At 40.7% G+C, this 25,686-nt stretch overlaps 1 protein-coding gene across 1 annotated transcript; it reads right to left on the bottom strand.

Moving 5' to 3' along the window:
- Nucleotides 1-148: 148 nt before the first annotated feature.
- VPS35 (VPS35 retromer complex component) lies at nt 149-25,637 on the bottom strand. The gene is made up of 17 exons (XM_055726632.1): nt 25,564-25,637; nt 18,759-18,857; nt 17,185-17,281; nt 16,250-16,373; nt 14,618-14,800; nt 14,079-14,292; nt 13,211-13,294; nt 12,642-12,751; nt 9,539-9,635; nt 9,307-9,455; nt 8,581-8,788; nt 7,897-8,052; nt 4,920-5,042; nt 3,799-3,978; nt 2,376-2,615; nt 2,098-2,241; nt 149-1,061 (listed from the first exon to the last, which is right to left on the bottom strand). The coding sequence occupies exons 1-17, from the start codon at nt 25,564-25,566 to the stop codon at nt 882-884; spliced, it is 2,391 nt and encodes a 796-aa protein (XP_055582607.1). The 5' UTR covers nt 25,567-25,637; the 3' UTR covers nt 149-881.
- Between the last annotated feature and the right edge of the window lie 49 nt (nt 25,638-25,686).

Here is a 25,686-nt window from a genome sequence, read left to right as displayed (position 1 = left end):
TTTTGAATGATGAATTTCTACATTAGAACTGCTAACAGCCTCCTCCCTGCTTGCCCAACTCTGCCTTGATTTTTCTGTCCCAACAATCAGAAGGTTCCACATTAGCATTGGGTTCACAATGGGCTCTGAAGAGACATGAAACAACAGATGTTAATAGCAACTTTATTGTTTCACTGGTGCAAAATCATGATACTGAATAAACTTGTGTAATGCATTTTCCCCTAAATTTACAGTAATGAAGGTTATACATATCTATATAGATTGCAATTTCTCTATTTTTTATACTATTTGGAACAAAATTATCTTGATAAATATGCCCTGTGCACAGTACTGGCCCTCACTGAATGTCACAGAGCCTTAATATGCAAAATATAACTTCTGTTTTTGAACATGGTACTTTAAAACTCTCCAAACATGCATTAATATATTCTAGTTTTTAGGGAAAAATATTACACTTAGTCTTAACTTGCATTAAAAGAAAAGCACAAGCAGAATCTGACGTACAATATTCCCAAAAATCTGATGCTCTGTAAGGATCAGACACAGTTTCAGATGACAGTCACTGCCAGTTTAGAATTCTAGTGCTACAGAAGCAACAGTGAACAGACAGAAGAGAAATCAGAACCAGAAGAGCCCTACCATGTCACATGGATTTCAAAGAAAGTTTCAGCCATGCTAACTGATGAAACCTGTAGTTGCTGGTCCAACCTTTCAAATTTGTTAGAGTACTCAACACAAGTGTTTGAAGTGCCAGACTGAACACATAAATGTTAACTTAACTTGACATTTCTGAAAGGCACAACCTAAGAATCTATCTTAAAAAAAAAAAACCCAAACGTACGGTATGTAAATGAAAAGAAATAAGTACAGTGTGTATCTTCCTAAAGAACAAGACCTTCATAAATTGGCCCCTCAGATTCTGGTGATTCCCTCCTCAGACGCAAGTGCTCCAGTGTGTTGTGAAAGTGTTTGTTAATTTGTTCTGTTTCTTCAGTAGACTCAAGGTTTGGGAGATCTTCTCTGATCTTCTGTATAAGTTGATTCAAAACCTGAATTGTCACCTACAGGAGAACATAAAACGGAAGTCATCAGCAAGACCTGTATGTAAGTGCATTGACGTTAGTTTTAACAGACTTGTCTCTAAACTATTGGTATTTGGACAGTTCTTAGAAATTGCGAAGTCAGTCAGGATGGTAGTATGAGATTTAAAGTTACTCTTAGTGACCATGTCATTACATAGGAAAGAACTGCTGCTTGTGGTGTTAAGTCCAGCATACACAGAACACAGCCCAGAATGCAATGCAGACCACCACTGCATTGGTGGTGTTCAGAGACTATTTTTACATTTGCAAAGTGCTTTGAAATTCTAAGTTTTATTTTCATCTCCATCAGATACAGCATCTCCTATACTAGGGCACTACTATAGCATAAAGCCAGTTCAGTTGCTGGAAAGTCAGCAAATCCCTAAAATATCTTCAGACATTCTCTCAGGACTACACTGTATTCGTTAACATCTGCTCTTGATTAAATGATGACATCAGATAGGATGCTGATCTCCACTTGGCCAAGCAGCTTTTCTAAACTCTCTAAGTTTTCTAGTTACCCGCTAACAGAAAATTATGAGGAACTCTCAAATTGCAGAGGCAGAATTTCAGCTGGTCCATGAGATGCCAGATTTATTTCTTGAAGTTAAAGCTTACACTAACTATTTGTGGCGCACTCAGCAGTGACGTTAGACAGCTATAAGAATGTTCTTTTCCTTTTGTACATATTAATTTAGGTACCTCTCAAGTTAGATGAGGAAGTAGTAAAATTCTAAGCCCTAGTAAGTTTTGATGTTATAAATAATTCAGGTAACCAAGTCTCAATATTTAAGTTCATAAATAAACTGCAAACATTTAGTGGTTTCCCCCATGTAAGAAGAATGATGTTTTATCCACAGTTTTACTACCGTATGAAGAACTGACTACTCTATTACTAGAACTTGTGCCTCTCAGACACCACAGAGCAAGTTGAAGAGACATGATTTGGGGTGTAAGAACAGCTTAAAGAAATGCTCTTTTAAAAAGACACAATAGAGAATGCACTTCTGCTCACCGCCTCGTTTTCCTTTTCATAAAAATAGATATATCTATTCAGAATTTCTATGAAAAGTTGGACTTGCAGAGAAGGGTCCATGCACTGATTTGCTATCTTCAGAGCCTTCTTTAGGCACTCCATCACTCTTTTTCCTCCATGAAGCTAGAAGGAAAAAACCAAAAGTTACACATTAAAACACATTCCAACTGAATCTGCATCACTAAGTGATATACCTACTTTAGGAGTAAGGCAGAAGAAAGGCAGGACGTGTTACACTGCTGCCACTTTATTCTTACCTCCTCTCCATTCTTGTCAGTATTTCTGCCAGACCAAAACAGATGGGCGCAAGTGCTCACAGCCCGGCATTGGTCTGGCTTCTTAAGGAGCTTAGAGGCTGCTAATGCACACTGAGTCCTTAACGGCTCGTGGTTCTCTTCACTGAAGCACTTCATCCTCTCGAACGTCCCAATTATCAAGGTGATTGCAGCCAGCTGTGCTTTTGAATCACTGATTTCATCTTCATATAGAGAGAAGGCCTAGTCAAGGGAGAAAGCATGGCTATCACTGCTTTAGAACACATCAGAAAAAAACCCTACAAATCACACTTGCTAGTGACATGGCAGGAAAGTGTCCAGTTTTACATTTGTTAAAAGCTTCAGGCAGGAAAAACTATCTTTTACTGGGAGCGCCAAAATCAAGTTAAGTCCACATACTGGAAATAAGTCTTGCAAGAAATACTTCTTACTTAAGTGGTCACAGTAAAGACATGTGATCCTACATATAATCTGAAGACTTAGTTTTTCTTCATTTCACACATCTGTTCAAATACAGAACTTTAGTAGTAGAAATAGTCCCTGAAGAGGATTTAGCTCTTTAAAACACACAGAACAGTAGAGCAGAAGTTGAGCGGTAGGTCAGTGACACAGGGTAGGTACCAAGAGCACACAGATGCAGAGCCTTGAGAGAACACAAGACAAAATCTTGAACTGTCTCTCTAATAGAAGGTTTGTAACTGTCATGGTGCTCTCACATTCAGAATTGCGCTACAATGGCAGCTGATACAAGACAGTGAGGAAGGGCTAAGGTTATCAGTGACTCAGTTTAAGAACATGCATTAATAGCAGTATTAGAAGAAATATTAGGACAAAACTTACAACGTGGGTAACATTAAATACACTGGTTCTTTTATCTGAGGAGGAAAATGGGAAGGCTTTTGCAAAAAGTAAGGCTTAAGACCAAGTAACAGGTTTACGTGGATTTTCAGAATAGTTTATGATAGATTTCAACACAACAATTTTAATTAGCAAAGCCCAGCACGGCAGTAGTGAACACTGCAAGTTTTAAAGAACTTCCAAAGAGTTCTTGCAGTCAGGGTAATACCAGCTACATAACAGGAGCTGGGAGACAGTCTCAGAAGCAGTGAAGAAGCATTTTATGTTGAGAAAGCTACACTCCTCCAGTGAGCCAACTATGCGAGTAGGAGGCAGCATTGCAACATACCACATGTTGTCAGACTGAGTACTCAAATCAGTAGCAATGGGGCTGAATTCCACAGCAGCCTGGGAAGCAAGAATGAAGATGAGGAGTTTCTACCTAGTAGCATTAGCTGTCAATTATTTCAGATGTTTTAATCACACTGGACGGTTCAGTGTTCAGGAAACCTACCCAAGCCAAACTCAAGATAGCACAGGACAATGACTGTAATAGTTGGACACTCACCTGGGACATGAATTCGTAGGCCACAGTTTCATGGTTCTCAAAGCCAATCTCTCCTGCAGCCAGCGCTCCTTGTAGGAAGAGACGGAGAGGCAGCTCTGCCAGTTCTGCTTTGATCAAAGCACTGATGGTCTGATGAGCAAACGAGAAGATCTTCTGGCACTTCTTTTCCCATTTGTCATCCTAGAGAAGTGAAACAAGTCAAAGCTTGAACAAGATCACTGCTATAAGGAAAAGGGAATCTAAACTGTAATAGGATCTGTTAAGTGCTGCAGTCTGTTGTCTCCTGCACGCCACTCCAGGCACTTATTTACTGAACTAGTAGTGAGGTACTGTGTTGACCTCAGTGGGTCTCCACAAAGTATTTCTTCAATTTACCAAAAGTCAGTCCCATTTTTCCATCCAGCTCATAGAAACCTTCTTTGGAAGTCTACACTGAATTGCAGTTACTACAGCTATGCTTAGAACATAACTGAGCAAAAGCCTAATTAGCTAAGTGGAGAAAAATTCTGTTCAGTCTGGAGCATTAATCAGAAGTGGAAGAGAAATTTAAAACGTTCGTTTTGAGGAGTATTTTAGCAAACAGCATTTTAACTTATTTCCCCACAACATGAGAAAATACATATTTAATCTAACTATATCAATCAGAAAGCACTGAAGGGCCAAGGAGGATCAGCGATTGTTTAGTGTGCGCTTTTGCAACTACTGTGTAAAGTTAACCTACAAAGCAGCACTTGCTTTTAGAAACAGTATAGCTACAAATTGAGAAATTGATGAATTTTAATATCCAGATTTAAATCAGTTTCATGCCCTCACTTCCATCTTCATAGTTCTCTAGTCTCCATGTAAAAACACAGTCACCTTCATGAATAAACACAACTAACCAGTTTCTGCCTCACCATTCCTTAAGTGCTGAAGTAATTTAATGTCAATAGATAAAGATATTCCTTAAATTAGAAAACATTCACACCTCAAGTAAAAATTGCCTCGAGCAAAAAAAACCCCAAACCACCACCTAGCATTCTTTATCAAGTTTTAGCACACTGTAGCCAGACAAATGCGCTTTCAAGCAAGTCAAAAAGAAGCAAGTATACTATACAAGAGTTACCTAGAGGTCAACTTACCACTTTGGAGTTCTCTTTGTAGCGAAAAGCAAGCTGGTATGCAGCAAAAACCAATGGTGGCAGTGTAAAACGAATACGTTGGTTCCCACCTGCACCAAAGTGTTTCCGGGCTGTGTTTAGGATCTAAAATAGAAGCACTGTAAGCTTAGATAATTCTTGCAAGAGGTGTGTTATTTGCACCTATAACTTAAATCTGTGCTCTATGGAACAGGAGCATCAGACGAATTACAGCATTCTGAAGAGACTACAAACAAGTTGCTTTAGTTGAATTAAATTTGTGCAGTCCCTCTGTAGCTTTTTATATGGTGTCTGCCCCAACCTCTCCTACAGCTGCTTAATAAGTGCTAGGCAACACTCATACTGTATTAACTGCAGATGCATTCTGGATTGAGCAGCGAGATGGAAGTTGCCTGAGCTTGCATTTAATAATGATACTGGATACATTCTGTCCTCAGCTCTAACAGAAGTTACAAAATAGGACTATTTCTTTCTTACAGTAGCCTGTAAGAAATTAAAAAAAAGAAACCAAGTTTTATGAAACCGAACTCGTAAATCAATAAGGTTTCTCATGCTCTGCAAGAAGGACTGTAGTGCCACATTCTGGTAGCTACACCTGTAACTTTTGCCCTTTCCCCCCAGTTTTAGTTTTGCATCATGCTCATCAATGACAGCTTTTTATTGCCTTTCTCAGTTTTGAGCACAAGCTGCACACACAACATTAATCTGATACCTTTTCTGCCTATCACCCTTGCTCTTAAACCTGTGAAGAGGGACTAGAGTTCTGCTTGTTTATACTGTTAGCTTCTCCCCTTCCCCTTATTCTGGGATTACTTTTGTCTATTGATATTACTCATATATTCTCCTAACCAGAATTGGCGGGAATAGCAAGAACTCCAGGTATCAGAAAATAAATTAATTGATCTGTTCCAAGCAACCACATTGTATTTGTGGTTTATAATAACCTGACTGCCTTTCAAAGGGGACAAAACTCGGACATGCTGTATTTTACACTAAAACTTCTGAAACCAAGTGTCAGAAGATTTCTACTAGAGCTCAGAGTTAATAAGTGGGGTTTTTTTGTTTTGCGTTAAGTGTCAAAACAAAGATGGCTAGGTACCACAGGTATTACCTTGCTTGCTGGTCACAGCAGTCTCATTACTGCTTTGAAACAAGAACTAGAAATGAAGCTCAGTGTACAACCCCATACACATTTTTAGATTACATGTAGAATTCACGTAAAGTAACCTGAATAAATAGAAATCTGTCATCACACATTATACACTGTATTAGCCACTTCCACTTGTAATGTGATAAGGTGTTTGAATTTGCTTTTCAGATCTCTTCCATACAGAATGCCTAATTTAAAGTGAGATACTGTGAAAGAACTGTGAAAATCCCATCGTCTCACTTTTTTTCCTACCAGTAATGTAGGAAAATTTGATACAAGCATTTGTGATGCTGATCAAGAATGCCATTAGGTATTTTTACTAAAAGGTGTTAAGCAGCCTAACAGAATTCTATCCGCAAGGTAATTTGACAAATCCCATGACAGCATTTAAAGGTGGTCAACCTGATTAAAGCTAAGCATTGGTAGACGAGAAAGACAACAGCCAGATGTTCAGAAGCTTTGCAAAAATAGCTATGCAAAGTCCTTTGGGGTAAAAACCAAACCAAAGAAAATATCAACTACCTTAGGGCAAGCATCCCTTTGAGAGAAGCTTTGCTCTCCACTAGGAAAAAATAAATCTTGGCTTCTCCTATATGAATATGGTACTTGCTAGCTATAATCAACCCATATAGCTCTTACAATGAATGAGGACCTGGTTGACCTTCCTGCCGTACTCCAGCAGTATTCAGAAATAACGCAGTCAGTGAAGGGCAGGTCCCAAAACACAACCATCTCCAACCCGCATACAGGTGTTAAAGCTATGCTTCTCCCCATTACGGAAGTTGCAGCAAAGCTCTACAGTTCAAGCAAGAAATTTTTATACAGTATTTTAAACCCAGGCTAAAAGAACGACAGCAATGTTATGTATAGCTTCGACTGGGTTATGTTGGTCTCACTGTTTACACAGTAAGATCTTGTTGCAACTTTTAAAACAGTCAGCCAATTGTATTTCAGGCACACTTAACTGTAAACTCACAGGAGTCCCTACTCAGGCCTAAGCTCCGACTACAGCTAACTAGCTGCTGCCATCTGTAACAGCATCCAACTTCAGCACATCTGCCAGCTTCTCCAATGGATTTTGCATAGACAGAATACCCCTGTCCCTCTGCCCCAACACATACTTCTCAATATAGGAAGCCCATTTAAATTTGAAATAAACCAAAGCCAGAAATAGCAGATTAACAGAGCGCTACATAAAGCTTTGATGGATCAACTCAAATTATTCCATTTTTATGAAGTATTTTTATTAATTTTTTATTTAATTTATTATTACGCTATTACGTCATGTGTAAATTTCAAGGCCATATCAAATCTGCTATTAAGGACAGACCAAGCAGAGAGGAAAAACATTTGTAACCACTAAGCAGCAGTATATTACATTCTATATAAAGACCATATAATTCCACTAATTAAAATCCCTGAGGACAAACCCATTAGCTGTTTTTTCTAAGCTTTTTTCTGTATTTTGACACCAAGAGAATGCAAATAGCATAGTGCTCTAAGTTTTGCTTGCTGTTTTTTAGATAGATGGTTATGTGTCAGAGTTAATTAAGAATTAACACAATCTATTATAGTTGCATCCAAACTGCCACCTCACCAGACAAATAAGTCCACAAAAGCTTTTAAGTCCTCACCCGCTTTTCTTCCAAATAAACTACATTTCAAACTACTTTTAAAAGTGTCACACACAATGTTTTCTACCCAGTTTGTAGTGCCTTAGCAGTGATGCTCCCAGCTACACTGAAGTCTTGTACAGTAAACAAAACAAAAACGCACAGTTCAGAGAGTACAAGCATTCAGAAGCCATACCAGATACTGTTGGTCAGGGTCATCAGAACGCAAGAGATGAATAAATCTTCCCACAAGACTCTGCTCATCAGCAAAGTCCTCAGGGTCAGGATCTTCAGCAGGCTGATCCGGTTGATCCTGGATCAGCGTAGATACCAAATTCATGATAGCATCAACCTGTTAAAGGCAATATAAGCTCTGTTTAAAACTTGAGTAGCCTATAAGCATAAGTTGACAGCTACTGGGAACATCTTTACAGCCATTCATAGTGCTGACAAAGCACTAGGGAAGTCTATTAGCTAGTGATGCTTTTAGGACGTATTAGCCTTACTCGCTGAAGAAGGGTCCTCTTAGCAGAGGTAGAACAGCAGAGCAGTACAGAGAAATTCAAATTCTGAAAGTACTATTCCAGCCTTCTACAGGTAACAGGCCTAGCTTTAAGGGGATTCAGGTTCTTTGTTCAAACCTAAAAGAAGAAGTCTCTAGGATGAGGTTAGGCAAGATGTGCAAAGACAAGGTATTTAAGAATGCAGATGGAAGAATTATCAAGGGGGATGGGATAAAGCCTCTGCTATTAAGATGGAGAGATGGGGGCATGCAGGTTAGGAAACAAAGCATGCCCTGCATGAAGTCACTTAGTATGTGTTTTCAAATCTTCAAACAGTAGTTTAAATACCTAGAATTTCAAGTTAACTTATGTCATACCTGTTCTTGGGACACAATTTCTGTGTTATAATCCAGTACATTGCTAAGCACGTAACAACTCATGCTCTTCCTGGACTCATAATCAAAGTATTCAAAGAGTGGGTGAAAATGTTTTAGTTTCAGGACTGTCAGGATATTGTTGTAAGTATCAACGGGGATTTTCAAAAGTCTAGTCAGCTCCTTTGAAACAGCACTGCTTGTTGCAATACTAAAAGAAAATATACGCAAAAACCACAATTAATTAATAGTTCACACATGTAGATAAGATTTAAAGCCTGCCTCAATACCAGTTCTGATGTAATACCACAACATCTAAGCAACTTGCTGCTAGGGAGAAAGAAAATAAAGCATCAAAACAAGTCATATCTTGCTCTTCAGGACGTACAGTGAAAAAATGCATGTTTTAAGTTGCTGATAGCAGAAGCAGAGACTGCGGCTGCAAATTCAGCAAAAGAACTCTAAAGTGCTGTAAGAGATTAATAGATAATGACTACACACAGCTTGGCATATACATTGTGTAGCTGTACAGCCGCACAGTAGGATTTATGCACAGGTGAGCAAGTCCTGGTTAGTCAGTAGTTTATCACAATCCTCTGTAGCTTGGCCCAAAAGCAGTAATCTTACAGATCCAAAGCACATATCTCTGCTATCTTGCCAAATGTGAAATACCTAAGTCAAGATTTTAGAGTGTGAATTGCCACACTACAGAGAATGCAAGAGACTTACTGTTCCAGATTAAGTTTATTGAATATTTCCACAGTCGTCTCCAACACCTTATCAACATAGTCAACACGGTCCGGGTAGCATTTCATAGCCAAGTTAATGAGAGAAACTTGCAAAGATACCACATCCTCTGAGGGCATGTCCTGGCGAGACTGCAATTTGAGACAGCACTAAGTTGATAAAGCACATAACTTCGGAAAAAACACAAAACCGCATGCAAGAATACGCAGCATACCTGTATAACAGTAGCAACCTGCTGTGAAAAGATGTCAAACAGTTTGATATCTGCGGGGATACCAGGTCCATCTTCACGATGTGCAAATAAAGCTAACCTAGTAACAGATAAAGGGAAGCAGCTTCGTCAGCACATTTTTTCACCTCCTCAGATACAGGCCAGAAAGAGATACTGTCAGAAGAAGCAAGTCCTTTAGGTCTATTTGCAAGCTCTATTACAAGCAAAAAGGAAATTAACAGAAGTCAGAAGCCTTAAAAGCAACTGAGTCTGGCAAACATCAGTCCTGGAAAAGAGTACTGACAGAGATGGCAAGATGAAGAAAGAGCAAGAAAGGACATTTCATAATCCATGTTCTTCAGCTAGCAGCAAGTGTTCTGTTCTTTCCAGCAGAGGAGGAGACAGAGTAGGCTGAAGGAAAAGCAAGTATCACGGAAAGGATGCAGGATATTACTAAAGTCTGATATCCAGCAGCATTCTCTGCAAGACAGTCTCCAGAGAAAAAACAGAAGAAATACACTGACTTAACTATGTTTTGTCTCCAAAGACAGACCAACAGGTTTGGGACTTGAACTGTTTGCAAATAGCGAAACATAAAGTAAATTTGAAGTGGACAAGAAAACTTTTTTTGGAAAAAAACAAAGCAAGAGACTGCTATCCAGCAAGCAGCCAAAAGACGTTGTAGAGCTATCTCTATCGGTAACAGGAGAAAGTCATGCCAACCACCACTTCCGCAGGAATCAGATACAAGATGAGAAGATTGCTATAAGAAGGGCCAGCGATCCCCTTATAAAGCTCAGCATTGCTATCTTCGCTTTCTAATCATTAAAGGATTATTCTATTTTGAATTATAGAAAGGCCAACAAAAATATTTAGAAAGAGGTATCCAACTAAAATTTTTTAAGTTACTTCTTACAGGTCTCTAAACTTTGATTCTAAATGAACTTTGGGTCTGAAACAAAAAGACAGGTAGGAAAAGGCTGAGGTGCCAAAAACCTTCACTGCCAGGAAAAACAGACACTGAACTACTCTTACACTTCATGAGGGTGGTACCAGACTTTCTAAAGTAAGGAACAATCACTGCCTTTTCTCAAAGGGACAAGGCAGCTCTTCTTGGCAAAAGCTCAGAGGGTAAGGCCAGCATGCTACAAAGTATGATCAAGTTGCAGGCAGATGGCAGCATAATTAAAAGCTGTGAATGCTTTAGTAAGGCAAGAAGAGATCCCAAAGCAGCAAGGCTATTTGCAGAAAGATTCCTTTAACAGGAAACCCCCATGGGAATAGGGACTAAAGCTTCACAAGCTTCCTCAGTAGTCACTGATGTTCAGTTTCAATTATCCCATGCCAGCTGAAATAAAGATGAGAAATGCCAACAGGCACTACCTGTATGGGGCAGATTCACATCTTACCTTCACAATCCTGAAAGGCGTAACAATTGTTCCTAACAACCCCCATCCAAACACAAGAGCAACACCTTCCCTACATGCAGGGATCCCATGAACAGATCCGCTCATATCCTCCAACACTTGCAGCAACGTTACAGCCAAAAGCACAAGTTGCCATACTACAAAGATAATCATCACACCACCACCATTCTACCCTTGTCCGACAGCTCAATGAGAAGGCTCTGGAAGACACCGTTAGTGGCCCAACAAAACACAGCAGCAGTAAGACTAGGAGGACGGCAGGTTCACTGCTCGTCAGTTGCTTGCTGTTGTTTGTAACAGTAAGAATAGCAAGCTTACTGTGGAGGCACTACCAAAGCTGTTTAAGCCATCTCAGTAGACATGACAGCAAAAACTACCGGAGGAAAGCCTTCTTGCAAGAATTGCATTGCTACACACTAACATAAGAACCTAGCAAAAGATCCTGCGATCTTTGCTGAAAGGAGTCTCAAGATAGACAGTTTAAGAAATTAGATTATTAAAGCAATGTTTCTTGCGATTTGGGGGTTTTGTGGCTTTTGTGCATTTTTTTAAAGCAAATAAAATTATGAACAAAACAGCCACCGCACAGTGGAGGAAACCAATGAATTCCTGGGAACTTCTCTGGATGAAGGCAGAGCTGCTTCCCTGCCAAATGCACAAATTACTGCAATAATACAATAAGACCAAAGTCCTGAACGAACAGATCTGACACAACCTTGAAAAAAATCTAAGTATTTGTTAAGTAAAAAATTCAAGACCTTAAGTTACACCAATCGTGCCTGACATACATGCTCCACCTCCAGGCATTACAGAAGATAAAGAAACCAAGTCACAAGTCTACTCACTGCCAAATGCCAGTGGGACTAAAGATCCCTATGGTAACTGAAGCACAGACATTGGTATACAGACCAGATATACAGCAGTACGTATGTTTGTGTGCAAATGCAAGGACAAGGCTTTTTCGAGGTTCCAGAAAAACATGGAAGTGTACTTTCTTTCTGCAGTAACGAAGTACAAGTCCTCATTGATAATCTGCGTTGTTTCCTTTCAGGATACAAATCAAAAATTCAGTTTGATCTTAAAAGATTTCTTCCAACCTATGTGAGTTATGTTTTCTCTCCCATATCTGACTTCAGTGCAAGCAGTCCCTCCACAGGAAAAACACACTTTGGGGAGAACAGCAAGGAAGGTAACAGTAAACTAAGAAGGTAGTTCCATTTCCTACTCGCTCTTTCCTGAACAGGCTTATGTTATATTCTCTGATCAAAACTGCAAGGTACAGCACCCTTGATAAATGATTTAGTCATTAGGATCTTCAAGCTTTCAAGAGGTAACTGAGTAATAAGGCTTTTGGTCAAAGCAGAACAGTGCTGCCACTTTATTTCAGAAACACAAAATTCATCAATCCTAAAGAGGTTGTTTCCTGGCTTAATCTGTTGAAAAGTTTTAATCAGTCCTTAAAGCAAGTCTCACTGGAAGTTGCAGAAGCAGGGTCCAGAGAGCAGAAGCTATGGAAATAATGTTCTCCACAGCCTTAGTTAAGCTGATAAAGATGCAGAAACAGTGAAGGTAAGTGATATCAAAAATGGAAAGCTTTCAAATGGTAGAAGAATTATCATCTGCTTGTGCACAACACAAAACTTAATTTTGAGCCAATTTCCACCCCCTTGGTCACTCACCTGTCAATTAAAGCAATAATTATATTTTTCACATTCACATTTTGGTGCAGCTCAGCACAGGCTCTGAGAAATGGGTTCAGGGTTTGGAGGTGAAATTCATCTGGGAAAACCTGAAGTTTTAGATCAATAGTCATCAAGTTATAAACTGAATTTGCCCATTGTTACACAGCAGTAAAATGCAACAAAGTAATTCTAAAGCAGACAGCCACATAGTAAACAGGGTCTGGCCTACAAATGCTTTAGGGTTCCCCAAGCTGACCCTGACTGGGTAAATGCACAAAGCAAGAGATGCAAGACGAATGAGTAACTTGAGGGCCCAGCTACCTATTACAATTCATACTGCAAGCACCGCTGCTCAGATGCTTACAAACTTCTGCCACAGAAGGAACACAACATGGATTAATCTCCACTCTGCCCATCCAGTAAAAAAATATGGGACAAGCCACTATGTCAGAGTCCCAGGAAGCTTTCCAGTTCATAAGGAAGAGCTGAAAGTAGCATGAATGTGATAAAAATTATAGGAGTAAGTACCCGTGTCCCATCACTGCAACTGAATTTAAGCAGCTCACCTGTATGATGCACTCCATGAGATACTCCTGAGCTAAAGCATCTCTGCAGTTTACAACTTGCTCCAATATTCCAGGCAGAACGATCTAGATTAGGAAAAAAAAAAAAAAAAGTCTTGCAGTGATTTTACAATTACTAAGTTTATATTCACACATATGCATTTAATCCAAGCAGAGCAATATTTCTAACATATTGCAGCTTATTCTTTACATAAAGGCTTTCTGATAAAAAGCCCCAATTTTCAGCAGTTCCATCCTTCAGAAAAAAAAAAAAATCTACTGGTCTCCAGCATCTGACCTTTTTGTACACTATATGACCTCCAAGTTTGGGTTTAGTAAATCAGTGCTACTACCTTTGCTGGCACATAACACTATTGAGTGTCTCAGCAGTACCACTCAAGTTGTTTCCAGCAGCTATATGGTAGAACTTACAAGGGAACAGACTTCTAAGTAATATATTTACTTGACTATCATTTCATACAATAACAGTTCTCTTGAATGCTTTGGGAAGCATAGCTTCATTTAACTTTTAAAGTCTATCATGTGTACGTATATGCTGTATGCATACATATTCCTTGAACCAGCTAATTATTTTATAAGTAAAACAGGATTCAGGAAAGGAGTTTTAAGATTTCTTGTCAAATTACAAACAAGCTTATAGGAAAAATGCATGAGTCACATCCTTAGCCTCACAACACATTATACAGTTTCATTAGCATTCAGAACTTATCCTCAGGTGAAGAGTTCAAGAAGCACCTGGATTACTGAACTTTTAGCATAGCTGTTAATGCTTCAAGCTGCCGATCTGGAGTCCAAACCGGTTTCATTCGAAAAAGTAACAGAAGTCAGAAAGGATGGCCAGACATCCCACCTGCTTGTATCGCTCCACATTAACACCTTCCAACTGACTGAGGCGAACCAGGTTTGTTCCTACTAGGATTCTCAGTTCCTGCCTTTCTCGCTCTCTTTTCTCTCTGTCCCGACTATGGCCCTGGTGTTGCATTCGCACCCAAAGCTTGTTCATCTCAGCAAAGTTCAGCAGCACAAAATCCATTGAATCACTGATGTCCCCAGTAGTCTCTTCGCTGCAATTGAGAACAGGTTAGAAACAGGAAAAGCTTGTTAGAGGTATTCATTCTTCCATCCATTGGTGAATATCCAATTTTTAAGAAGGTGGGAGGGTCAGGAAGCATGTGGTAGGATATCTAGGTTCATAAGAAAGGTGCATATCCTCACTTGTGAGAAACCTTAGTCTGGAAAGGAACTCTTAATGGACAAAATATCTGTCAAGTTCATAGTGCTCTAAAGTATCTACTTTTCTCAAGCCTGAAGTCATACAGAAAATTTTCATTAGGTCCATACAGAAAAAAACCCAGTAATTTTTGTAAAGTTACAGCCCATCTTTCTTACTCTGCTTGCTCGCCTTCATCTGGTAAGATATTCCTCGTACACTGCAGGAGATAGTTTCTAAGAAAGAGGCCTCTAAGAGGATGCTGTACACCACGACACATCTCCACCAGGTCTTTCAAAATATCTTTCCTGGACTGTGGAAATGACTTGACATAGACAACACCTACTGTTATCAGGAGATACCTGCAAAAGGCACAGAATCAAACAATAAATTGTAAAGTAACAATATCACACTTAATAGGGAACAGTTCCTTTCTTCCATCCTGGCAGTATTACCAAAGCATTCTAGGTCTGGATAATTCTGGATATTTAGTCAGTTTTCAACTCCTATTCTCCTCTGCAACAGAGCACAGCATGTCTGAACAGCCACTTGACCTCATTACAATGCTTTATACATTGAACGTGTAAACGCTTAGCATGCATGGAGTCCTGAATGCTCTCAGAGCAGCATCAATACTTCCAGCACTCCAATAAGCTGGAAAACAGCTCTGGCACATATAGATAAGTAACCTGCTATGATGAAGCAGTTAAGCCTCTTGCACACTGTAGTCTAGCAGGATAGGCGTTACGCTCTTTGGAGATCCCCGAGTATGTACTCATTCCTTCAGCATCTCTATATTAAGCAACAGGTAGAAGGAATACGCAAGATGCAAAGGACTGGCGCTCCAGTATATGCAGACTCCCCTTCAGCTTAAGAGAAAAAAACCATAATGCTCAGAACCTTCACATACTTGGTTTAGAGGCTTCAACCCTCTCTGCACATTTCTCTGCCTCACACGCGGATGTGTGCAGAACCTCCATGAAAGCACCAGAAGCATCCACCAGGCAAAAATAGGGGCTACACCAAGCAGGCAGGAAGACAACTCAAGTGGTCACGCAAAGGGGGAAGATATTGTGGTAGTCATTACCCAGACTCCAGAAACTGCATGAGGATGCAGCCTGGTGTCTCCAAAGCCTCTTCCTGGCACAAAAGTCAGGAATTAAAAAGTATCAAGGAAAATCTGAGTCTGAAGTCTGAATATCTAGGAGATCTACTCCAGCCCAACGGTCACATATCTAAAGATAAGTCTTCCCATATCATCTCTAGCACACTAACACATAGCCAAAACAACATATTCAGAAACACAAAGCTTTTAAGAATTACAGACATTTTCAGCTTCCTTCTCACACTTCTTACTCTCCAAAGAGACAGACAGTTATGAAGTACCTACTGTGATGATCCAAGACTCAGATCCTTAGACACAAGTTCATTAACAGAAAATAGAAAAAGTTAATAAATGTGTAGTCAGTATCACTGATCAGAATGTGGTACTTGTTAATTTTCCACTGACCAGCTCTTAAATTTATTCCAAGATGAAAGTGCTTCCATCTTGGTCACGTGCAAAATCAATACGCTGGCAGGGAGAACTGACCTTCTGCAGCTGCACCCCGGCCTAAACCTCAGAAGTCCTGTAGCAATTCACTCTTAAGACACACAGAAATACTACTCACCATTGCAAACTGATTTCTTGCTGTGAAGCAAGAATGCAGAGTCAATCGTTACCTGAACCCAGAGCCTGACCACTATTCACCAGTTTAAAAAAAACCACCACAACAAACCAAAAACATATACACTAACATATACACACTTACAGTCTTGGAATAATATTTCCAGCATACTGTACTAGCTCATAAAGGTCTGCCACTTTCCTTCCTTTGGCAAATTCATCTGTCAGGTAGACTTCCAAGTAGTGTAGTTCATCAGAAATTGCCATGTCTTTTCCTCATAGTTAAGGATTTTAAGTTTGAAAGTCTGCAACAGATTTACTTAGTAATGTGCTCATTCACATCATGGAGGAAAGATGCTGTACCAAATACAATCATGCCCAAGCAGGCAGTACTTCTGAAACAACAATCACTATCGGGATACATGTGCAAAATTAACCCCAAGACTACAATTGTCATTTTTAGCATATTAGAGGGGAAAAAAAAAACCTAAATCAAAATAGATAGCAAATTAATGTGATTGAACAGAGTATCTAAAGCAAAGGCATACTGTGTTCACAGAAAAATATCATCCACACATGCAGAAAGTAGTATTTGAATATATTCATACTATTCCCATGTCTGACAAAAAGGCTCTCCTTCAGATACCACCTTATGCACAAGTAAATACATCAAGGCACTAACTTATGGTCAGAAGCTAAGATCATTATCATCTTATACCAATAATTATCTTATTTGTTTATACCAGCAAAATATGAGTTGGTTTTACAGATGTTTGGGGTACCATACTGCAAGCAGAGTTGTTTTACATAGCTGGTATTTTCATAGAACTAGACTCCTGAAACCTCCTAAAGGAAGATATGAAAGACATTAAAGACCTGCTTTGCACTAAAGGGGAAAGACAAACTTCCACAGCGAGCAAAGAAATGTGTGCTCTCTACAATATATCCAGGTAACTGAATACTAAGGAAAAAAATGCTAATAAATATCTGAGGCCAACGAGATGCCATTGTACCAAAAGCAGATGAACACTTCATTCCAAATTCAGCATTTCAACTATTCATTTCCTCTTCAAAGGATACAGAGCTCATAATAGCTCTTTGGAGATAACATAGAAGTCCTCAGCTCACCAAGCATGTTGGAAGCATGTTTCAGAGCATCCATGAGCTTGTTTTTGTCCTTTAGAGGAAGAAAGAAAGAGTAGTCAGTCAGAAATAGTACTAGGCAGCTGCAGTATTTTAGAAAGCTACACTTTCAGCTTTTTAAAAAAGCACACAGGGACTAACATCAGGAAAGCAATAATTCTAATTAAGTCAAGTTATTTAGTATCTAGCTTGTACTTACCCATCCTTATTAAGTGGAACATTATACCTGAGTGTGGTAAGGAGACTTACCCGAAGACAGAACTACAGTAATAAATTATAATACTAATGGTAGAAAAAACTAAAAGGAAATTTTGCTTATGCATAAATTCCCACCCAACACTCAGATTCTATCCAGCAAGCAAAAGAGAACAGACTCCCTCTGTCAATATAGTATGTTGTTTTGTTCATATCTCATGAAGAAACCTCTAGTAGACAGCGAATCTGCACTGCCAGCAGACCACTGTTAGAATTCGATTCCTCTTCCCCTACTTCTCACCCAAGAATACCTTATTGAAAGCCATGGTTTGTTAAGCTGCATATAACCTACACTTCTGATGCATATAATCACCTGGCATCACAAGATACAAGACAAACTTCTAATCTACCACCTATACATACTTGTTCAACCCATTATAAGCAGCAGCATTAAGTTTTGGGGGGAGAACAGAAGGGATTGCTAGTGTGATCCACTTAGTATATTGACACTCAGTCACAGATAGCAGTGAAAAGCTCAGCTGCAGCTACTTCAAAGATTTCAAAAGCACTCCACAGAGTAGAAACTGGAAAAGGTGTTGCCTTTCTTGCTACCGTAATTTGATGGCAAAGTTAGCTTGGCCAACCACATGAAAATATATGGGAACATTTAAGTTTTCATTGCAACTTTCAGCAGCTTCTCCAAATAAACAGAGGCTTCTCAAACTCAAGAAAGCTAGGTGTGGTGACAAAGCCTGCCTGTATCAACTACAATTTCAAGATAAAGATCTCAGCACAACCCTAGCCAGTGGTGTTTCCCAGTCACAAAAGAATTCATGCATCAGTCTACAGTTAATCACTCCAAAATTTATCTTATGTAGCAGGTAACTTTACGTTATTAGTCTCATGGTCTGTGGTTCATGCCAAGAAAAGCCTATACAGAAAAAATACCAGTATGGTGAACACAAACAAGAATAGCTTCTCATCATATAGTTCCATATAAAATGAATTTGAACAATAACCTTCTGATACCATAGCAGGTTATTCCCAGTTTAGGTTACTTAAGTGCAAGCACAAATCATAAAGATGCATCTTTATAATTTATCTTGTCAAATACTGGAGCAAAACTAAGAAAACACATTCAAAGAATACTCAAGGCTCAACCCTCTCCGAGTAGCTGCCTCATTTATTTGCAAAGCCTCTGGCAGAAGGATGCAGAAAGGGTTAATTTTCCTCACAGCACTAGAGATTAGTATTGATTTACTATTTTACTCCTAGCAGACAAGGAGCTTCATTGCATTTTCAAGTCACATTCTTACCAGGCATCTCTTCATCTGGAAAGACTGCACCTTCACAGCCTGAATGGCTTCATCCAGGAGTTTTTCCTGTTCATCCTGAGGAGATTGCTGTGTTGTTGGCTGGAAGAAAAAAAAAAACACAACAAACAACAAAAACAGAACAATTGTTTTTATGAAGCTGGTTATAACTTTATTCACACTGGGTTACTGTAGTTTAGAACATCAGTGCAAGCGACACTGCAGTGTGACCACACACGAGTTGTCAGAAATAGCTGTGTATGTAAGGGAGAAAGCTCCCAGTACTCTGCAAAAACCTGAGGGCAGGGAGGAGATAAGTTATGCGCAGCCTGTGAGCACCATTGCTTCTTGGAGTGCAAAGCCATGGGGACACAACAAGGTCAACTTCTCCCTTCTAACATTTAGAGGCCAAGAATCCACTGCAAGTATCTGGCAAGAAAAAGCTTCAAGAGAATGCAAAGAAATCACGACAATGAGTGGAAGCATTGTTACTTCTTTCCACAGAGCTTCAAAGCAATGCCCAGACCACACATGCACTGCAACTGTACAGGTGCTTTCCTGTACTCACAAGTTCTCAATTAACTGCTATATGAGCCACACAACTCTTAAGAACAAGTTTCAGATAAGCAAAGGATAAAGTACAGTTCGTGCTTTCCAGAAGGGGGAACTGACTGGCAGAAGGCAATAGAAAACTGCAGAGAAGCAACAACTCTTCAAGCCCCCTACTTGTCCCAGTGACCTTCTAAACTTCTCCTGGAAGAGGCACATTCCAGGCCTTCAACATCTTTTACCTTTGCAAGGATCATATTGCATTTTCTTGTAATAATAATAAAATCCATTGCTTACTACCTTAGATTTCCCCTCAAACAAGCTATAATAGTCCTCTTCCTACTCCAGCTGCTCCCTGCCCTCTACACCAGATCAACGGGATTAATTTCTATGAGCATCTTTAGGATAACCTAATTTACTTGTTTACCAATTAGTCCAAATTTACTTGGATCAGAACCCCAAACGTACTCCCAACCTGCAGCCAGCCTTCCTCCTAACATGTTACAAGGAAACACCACCACCCACCAATAGTTTAGGTCCCAGTCTTCAGCATCAACTTAGAGCTTCCCAGCCTCTCCCAATCCTGCAGTTTGTTTTCAGATGGCTTCTGAAATAATCGACAGGGATGAAAGCACTGATATTGCATCCCAGTTACATCTTCTCCAGTCTTAACAAATACCATGTACTCGGTAATTGGTACAGCAGGTTCTCTGAGCCTGCAGCCTCAGTAAATTCTTTTAACTATTTATACCTGTTCCCCTCATCTGCTGTGTTCAGAAGGTTCCTGGTCTCCTCTTTTTAACTAAATCTGTTACAAGCTAGCAGGCCATGAATTACATCCGTCTAGTGTTCTTGAAAACAGTATCTTCAGTACCAACTTCTCCCACACATCCCATGCTTCGGGTCTCCACAAGTATCTTTTGAGGACTGAGATTAAAATTTGTGATCTTTTCATCCACATTGAGATGTTTTAGTTTAACAGCAACTTAATGGTTCTGGAGTATTGCAGCCTTAGCACACCCATGTTCTTCCATATTTAACTGGGTTCTTGTTCTGCAATTGGAATCCCCCTAGTAAGAGTCACAGACAGTATCTCCCCACTACCCTTTTCCACATACAGAGAACAGACAATGACCTGATAACACCCACACACGCAGTGAAACTCTGCTCTTAAAGGTTTTCAATTACCCAGCTAGAAAAAACTAAGGCTGATCTGATCTAACACTGGTGATAATCCTGATACAAGCATGACTATGAGATAAAGGTTCCTTCCAACCAACACTTCAGTAACTTGGTGCCTTCAAACCATGCACAACTAATAAATAACTGGACCTCTTAGAAAGTGCTCTCTATAATTAATCTCATAAAGTGCAGGTCTTCCAAAAAGCAATTTAAGCAAAAGGTGAAAGTAGAATCTATGGCTAGAAAATCCTACTTTCCAGGCAATTCAATAACTCTACACTCTTAGAAAACCTCCAACTGTGAAGCTAGTATGTTCTGCCAGCAAAACTTCACTGTAATTGCTAAGCTTTATTTACTCCATTACAGATCAGACTTTCTAGAAAATGAAAATGACAGTGCTGGGACTAGTATGCAACAATCAATATCAAAACATCATGTAACAGACTTGCTGAATTATGTTTATGCCAGAACATTTGTCACACACTGCAGTTCCCTGAACCCACAGTAGTGCTTTAGAGAAGATACAACACTACTCAACTGAATGCCATATGCTCCAACCACACCAAATCTCTCTATATTAAAGCACAGCTAGAAACAGTGCAGTAATGTTAACATCAACCACAACTTCCTAAGCCCCCTTCTCCTAATGGGCATTAACTTACACAGTTACGAGTCCTGCTCTTCCACCCCTAGTTGTTCACGGGACATGTAGTGCTGAGAAAGCTACTTAGGCTGTAAAGCATCAAATAAACTAGAAGACTAGCTCAGTTGATTAATAAATGGTTGATAGCTTATCATTCACCTAGTTCACCCTACAACCAGATAAAACACTGCACGCAGGGCTACAAAAACAAGGCCTTTTGACAGCGACACCAAATTAAAGCGCCGATTGAAACATTTGCTAGAGCCCCAAGAAATAGTTGGCAAGAGTGCATGTGCATCGGCTCCCTTACTTTTGGCGTGAAAAACACCAGTTAAAGCATAATAGCTTCTATGCTTTACATGATACCAATGGTTATCTCATCAGAAATACCTAATTGAAGCTATCTGCTTTCTCATGCAACTGTAGCCCCTGCCTTTCAGCAACAGTTGGGGAAATAATGGAGTTTCAGAGCCTTGCTCTGCCAGACCTAGCCTTCCCATTTGTGATGAGCCAGAGTCAGCTTTGCATCAGATCCCATCTGCATCAACGTAAGATATTGGTAGTATTTCCATTTCTGCTCTACATTGAGTAGCAAGGTCCCACACTGCATTCAACACTGGGACTGTATTAAGTACATAACTGAATTCATAGACAGAAGCATTTCCATGTTACCACAAGAGATTAATTTTTTTCCTTCCGTATTTCTTAAAGATTAAAAGAGAAATTAGATTCATATATGTTTGTATTTGAAGACTGAGAAGGTGATTGATCTAAATAAGGATGTCTTTACTACAAGGGTATGTACTTCACATCTAAAGAAAAGACAATCTCAGCATTTCAGTCACACAGCTGATAACCTACTGCTGAGTGCCAGAAGCATGCAATGGTGGCAGCTTGAGGTGATGTTTGTAGCAGCTTTACTTCAATACGAAGAGGAAACACCTTAACAGCAGTACCACTGAAAAAGTTCCAACTCTATCTTACTTTTCAGCTTTCACAGTTTGAATATTTACCAGCTTACCATTTTCTTTCTACTTCAGAAAGCATGCTACTTTCAGCTACAGAACTATAGAGGTTTCTACATATAACCTGGTTATTATCAAGTGATGCATAAGATCACATCAAGATACACATAACCTGATACATATACCTGCATGAGGAAGCTGTGGGGAAAAGCAGCTGAAGTAGAGACACCAAACAGCAAAAGCCCACCACTGACAGCCAGCAGAGCACATACCAAACCAGAAACTAGTTTTTCTGTCAGATAACAACATTGACTAAAGCTGTTTATGCTCTGTATCTTCCACTTCAAATTAGGAACCTAACTGCACAAGGTGGTATTTTCAAGTGCTATTTTACCAAAAAATGCAACTGCACTGTGAAGTCCTATGCCAATCTACAAACAAGAACCCTGAACGTAAGCTTTTGAAATGGAAGATGCTTTGACATTGGAGAAGAGCAGCAATACTCCATAATCAAGGCACAGAATGTTGCTGCTTTGTCAACAACATGTACAATAAGGTATAAAATCTTGCATGAACACTACATAAGCAATTTACAGCAATTTTGAAGCCATTAAGACCCCCATTAAATACACAGCAATTGGTTAAAAAAAAAAAAAAGGAGAGTCAACATGAACACAAGCTTTCTGCTTTACTCATTCCCTAACCTTTTTTCCTCCGAAGCCACAAGGAAGCAAGTGACTAGAGAAGGGATAGAGAACAGTCTTTGAGCTGCAGTTTCTGTACAAGAGACCATACCCTTTTTCTAGCTTTGAAGAAAGGCCTATCTTAAATTACCACATGCAAGTTATGGAAGTCACAAGACACAGCAGCTGAATTCAGCACAGGATGAGGAGAGCTGGCTTTTGGTGTAAGGTGAGGGGTTTTATGTGGTTTTTTTGTTTGTTTCAAGTTTTGTTTCTTTTTTCTAACTAAAGGTTAGTGAACTGTAAGTTGCCTGGGAAAACAAGAAATTTTTTAAACCCCAAACTAGCTTAGAAGAACTCTACTGCCTGGCTGATCAAAGTGGGTAATACAAGTTATGCTGCAGATAACAATTAGAAAACTGTATTATCACAGCAGCAAACATTCTGGACCGTGCCTATCCTCAGAATGCCAACTATTCCTGAACATGCAAAGTGAACATTACACCTACTGTGTATGATTTACTTACTTTCTAACACTCAGCTCCATGGAAAGACTTCATAAGATTCATACTTAGTTTTGCACTTGACACTTAACTGCACCCTGGAGACAGTTATTATTTTGGGTCCATGTGTTGACTAGTTAAGATGCTCATGCCACTTAAAAAAAAAAAAAATCAGGTAACTTGCAGTACTCAAAAGAAAGAATTATGTAGTATTGAAATACAGCAGAACTCTAGGCAAGTTTGTGCAGCCTACCAAATAGCCTGTATTCTGGCAACACAGGTATCTTAAGCTGGACACCGAGTATAAATAACACAAAATAAAAGGTTTTGCTTCCATTCTGAAGTGCATTTTCATCTAATCTCCAAATGATTAAGTACTTGAATTCTTCAGATAGCTGATGTGCTTACAGCCTGTTTCCACACATGAGTTTTCCTCCTGTGTACACATACTTGTGTATAGTACCACAACGAATGAGATTTACCCGAGGAGGTTTTTCTGCCTCCTCCTGGTTGGATTTTATAAGAACGGCCTGCCAAGCAGTGACCACCAAGATATTTAAAATGAATGTTACCCACGACAGAAGATGGGTTAGCTACAGAAGTGGACCAGGACAACCACCAGCTTACAGATGAAGCCTGGATGCACACAATGCGTTGCTGTAGAAATCACTGAACTGCTTGGAATTAACAAAAAATGCATAAGCGTTTAACTCTATATAGGAATTACTACTCTGAAATACTGACGGCAACTCCAGAACTTCTATTACATCTCACAGTACAGGATCTCAAAGATGAGCCAGAAAGAAAAAAACATTTTTCACATGTTTACATTGGTATTTACTGCCACAAGCAGCCAAAAGACGTTAGTAAGAATCAAGGGGCCAGACTTCTTATTCAGGGGATGATCAAGACCAGCCAGAGCCCTCTCAAAATAAATCCTGTTAAAGATACTAAGTCATTCAGCTTCACAGCTTAAACCAAGCTCAGCCAAAGGAAATGGCAGTGGAACCTAATTTGGTAGAGTGGATTACCCCCACGTTTAACACCTATACATTTATTTTTTCTGAATCACCTGGTTATCAGCTATTCTTTAAAGGAGGACACGAAACCAGACAAGTCTCAGGCCAGTTCCCTGGGAAGCAACAGGCAGAGGAAAGTTGTGTCATTCTCCAGCTGAAGACTACCACGAAGTATTTACATGGGGACACAGACTGCTATTGATGTAGATTCAGCTTCTCTCATCACCCAATCAAATGTTTTCTTGTCTTCTTTCAAGTAACTTCACAGGTTCAGCCCTCTCACACACCTCCAGAGGTTATAGCATCAAACTGGTACCAAGAGACATACAGCTTTAAAAAGACAGTCTGTCCCAAAAGCCTAAGAACTGTGCAGTCCCCGCTTTATAAAGCACTCAGGCTTTGCCTCACTGCCTAGATAGTTAGTAGTTCCTACTCCACACTTAGGCTGCCTATAATTTTATTGAATAGCACACAAGACGCGCTAAACAGACTTTCCAATTTTACTAGGAAACTTGAGCATCCCCTTATTTTTATTGAAAACGCAAAAGCTTTTCTGAAGAAGAGCTATTTCCACGCCGCAATTTCAGGTTTGCCTCTCTAGCAAACACCAACATTTGCTCCCAAACAGCTCCCTGGGGCTGGGCCCACCAACACAACCCCACCTCGCCTGCAGGTAGGGGAGGCCCGCGAGGGAAGCCTGGCACAGCAGCCCCGGGGGGTCAGGAACGACCGAACGGCGGGCTGCAACGCGGGCAACACCACCACACACGCACGGCGCCAGAAGCGCCAGAAACCAGATCTGTGACAGGGGCAGCGACACAACGCGCCTCCACTGCGGCGGCCGGTGCTGCAGCTGCCCCCCAACAGAGACACCCGCCTCGGCCCAACCCGGCACAGCGGCGACTCGCAGCGCCCGGCCGCCGCGGCGCTGACCGCAGCACGAACCGTTACCGCGGGCACAACGGGCCCGGCCCTCACCTCAGCCCCGCCCGGGCCGAGCGGCGGCCCCCAGGCCCGGCTCCGGCCCCCCCGCGCGGCCAGGCCCGTCCCCGCCCGAGCGCAGTCGCTGACGGAGCTTGGAGCGGCAGCCCCCAGGCCCAGCGAGGCCGGGCCTGCCCCTGGGCCACCGGCGGCCGCGGGCCGGACCCCTCCCACCCGCACACAGGGCAGCGGCGACGCCGGCTCCCAGGGGCCGCAGCGCCCGCCAGCCTCCCGCCGCGGCCCGGCCCCCGAGCCCCGGCCCCCCGCCGCCCCGGCCCCTCACCATGATCGCGCCGCCGCCACAAGCCGCCCCCGCCAGCAACGCCCCGCAGCGCCGCGCACCGTCATGTGACTGCACCGCCCGCGCCGCCCCGCCCTGCCCCTTTCCCATTGGTCCGCTCCGAGG

The sequence above is a fragment of the Falco cherrug genome, chromosome 14, assembly GCF_023634085.1.
Source record: "Falco cherrug isolate bFalChe1 chromosome 14, bFalChe1.pri, whole genome shotgun sequence".
Lineage (NCBI taxonomy): Eukaryota > Metazoa > Chordata > Aves > Falconiformes > Falconidae > Falco > Falco cherrug.
The sequence above is the reverse complement of the archived record's forward strand: the minus strand, read 5'-3'. Positions and strand labels throughout refer to the sequence as shown.

Excerpts from the sequence above, each read along its gene's own strand:
- VPS35 (XM_055726632.1), bottom strand. Across the intron at positions 14,801-16,249 it reads GGAAATATTATTCCAAGACT|GTATCTCCTGATAACAGTAG; the intron begins GTAAGTGTGTAT and ends TGCCTTTTGCAG. Across the intron at positions 3,979-4,919 it reads ACAAAGAGAACTCCAAAGTG|GATGACAAATGGGAAAAGAA; the intron begins GTAAGTTGACCT and ends TCACTTCTCTAG.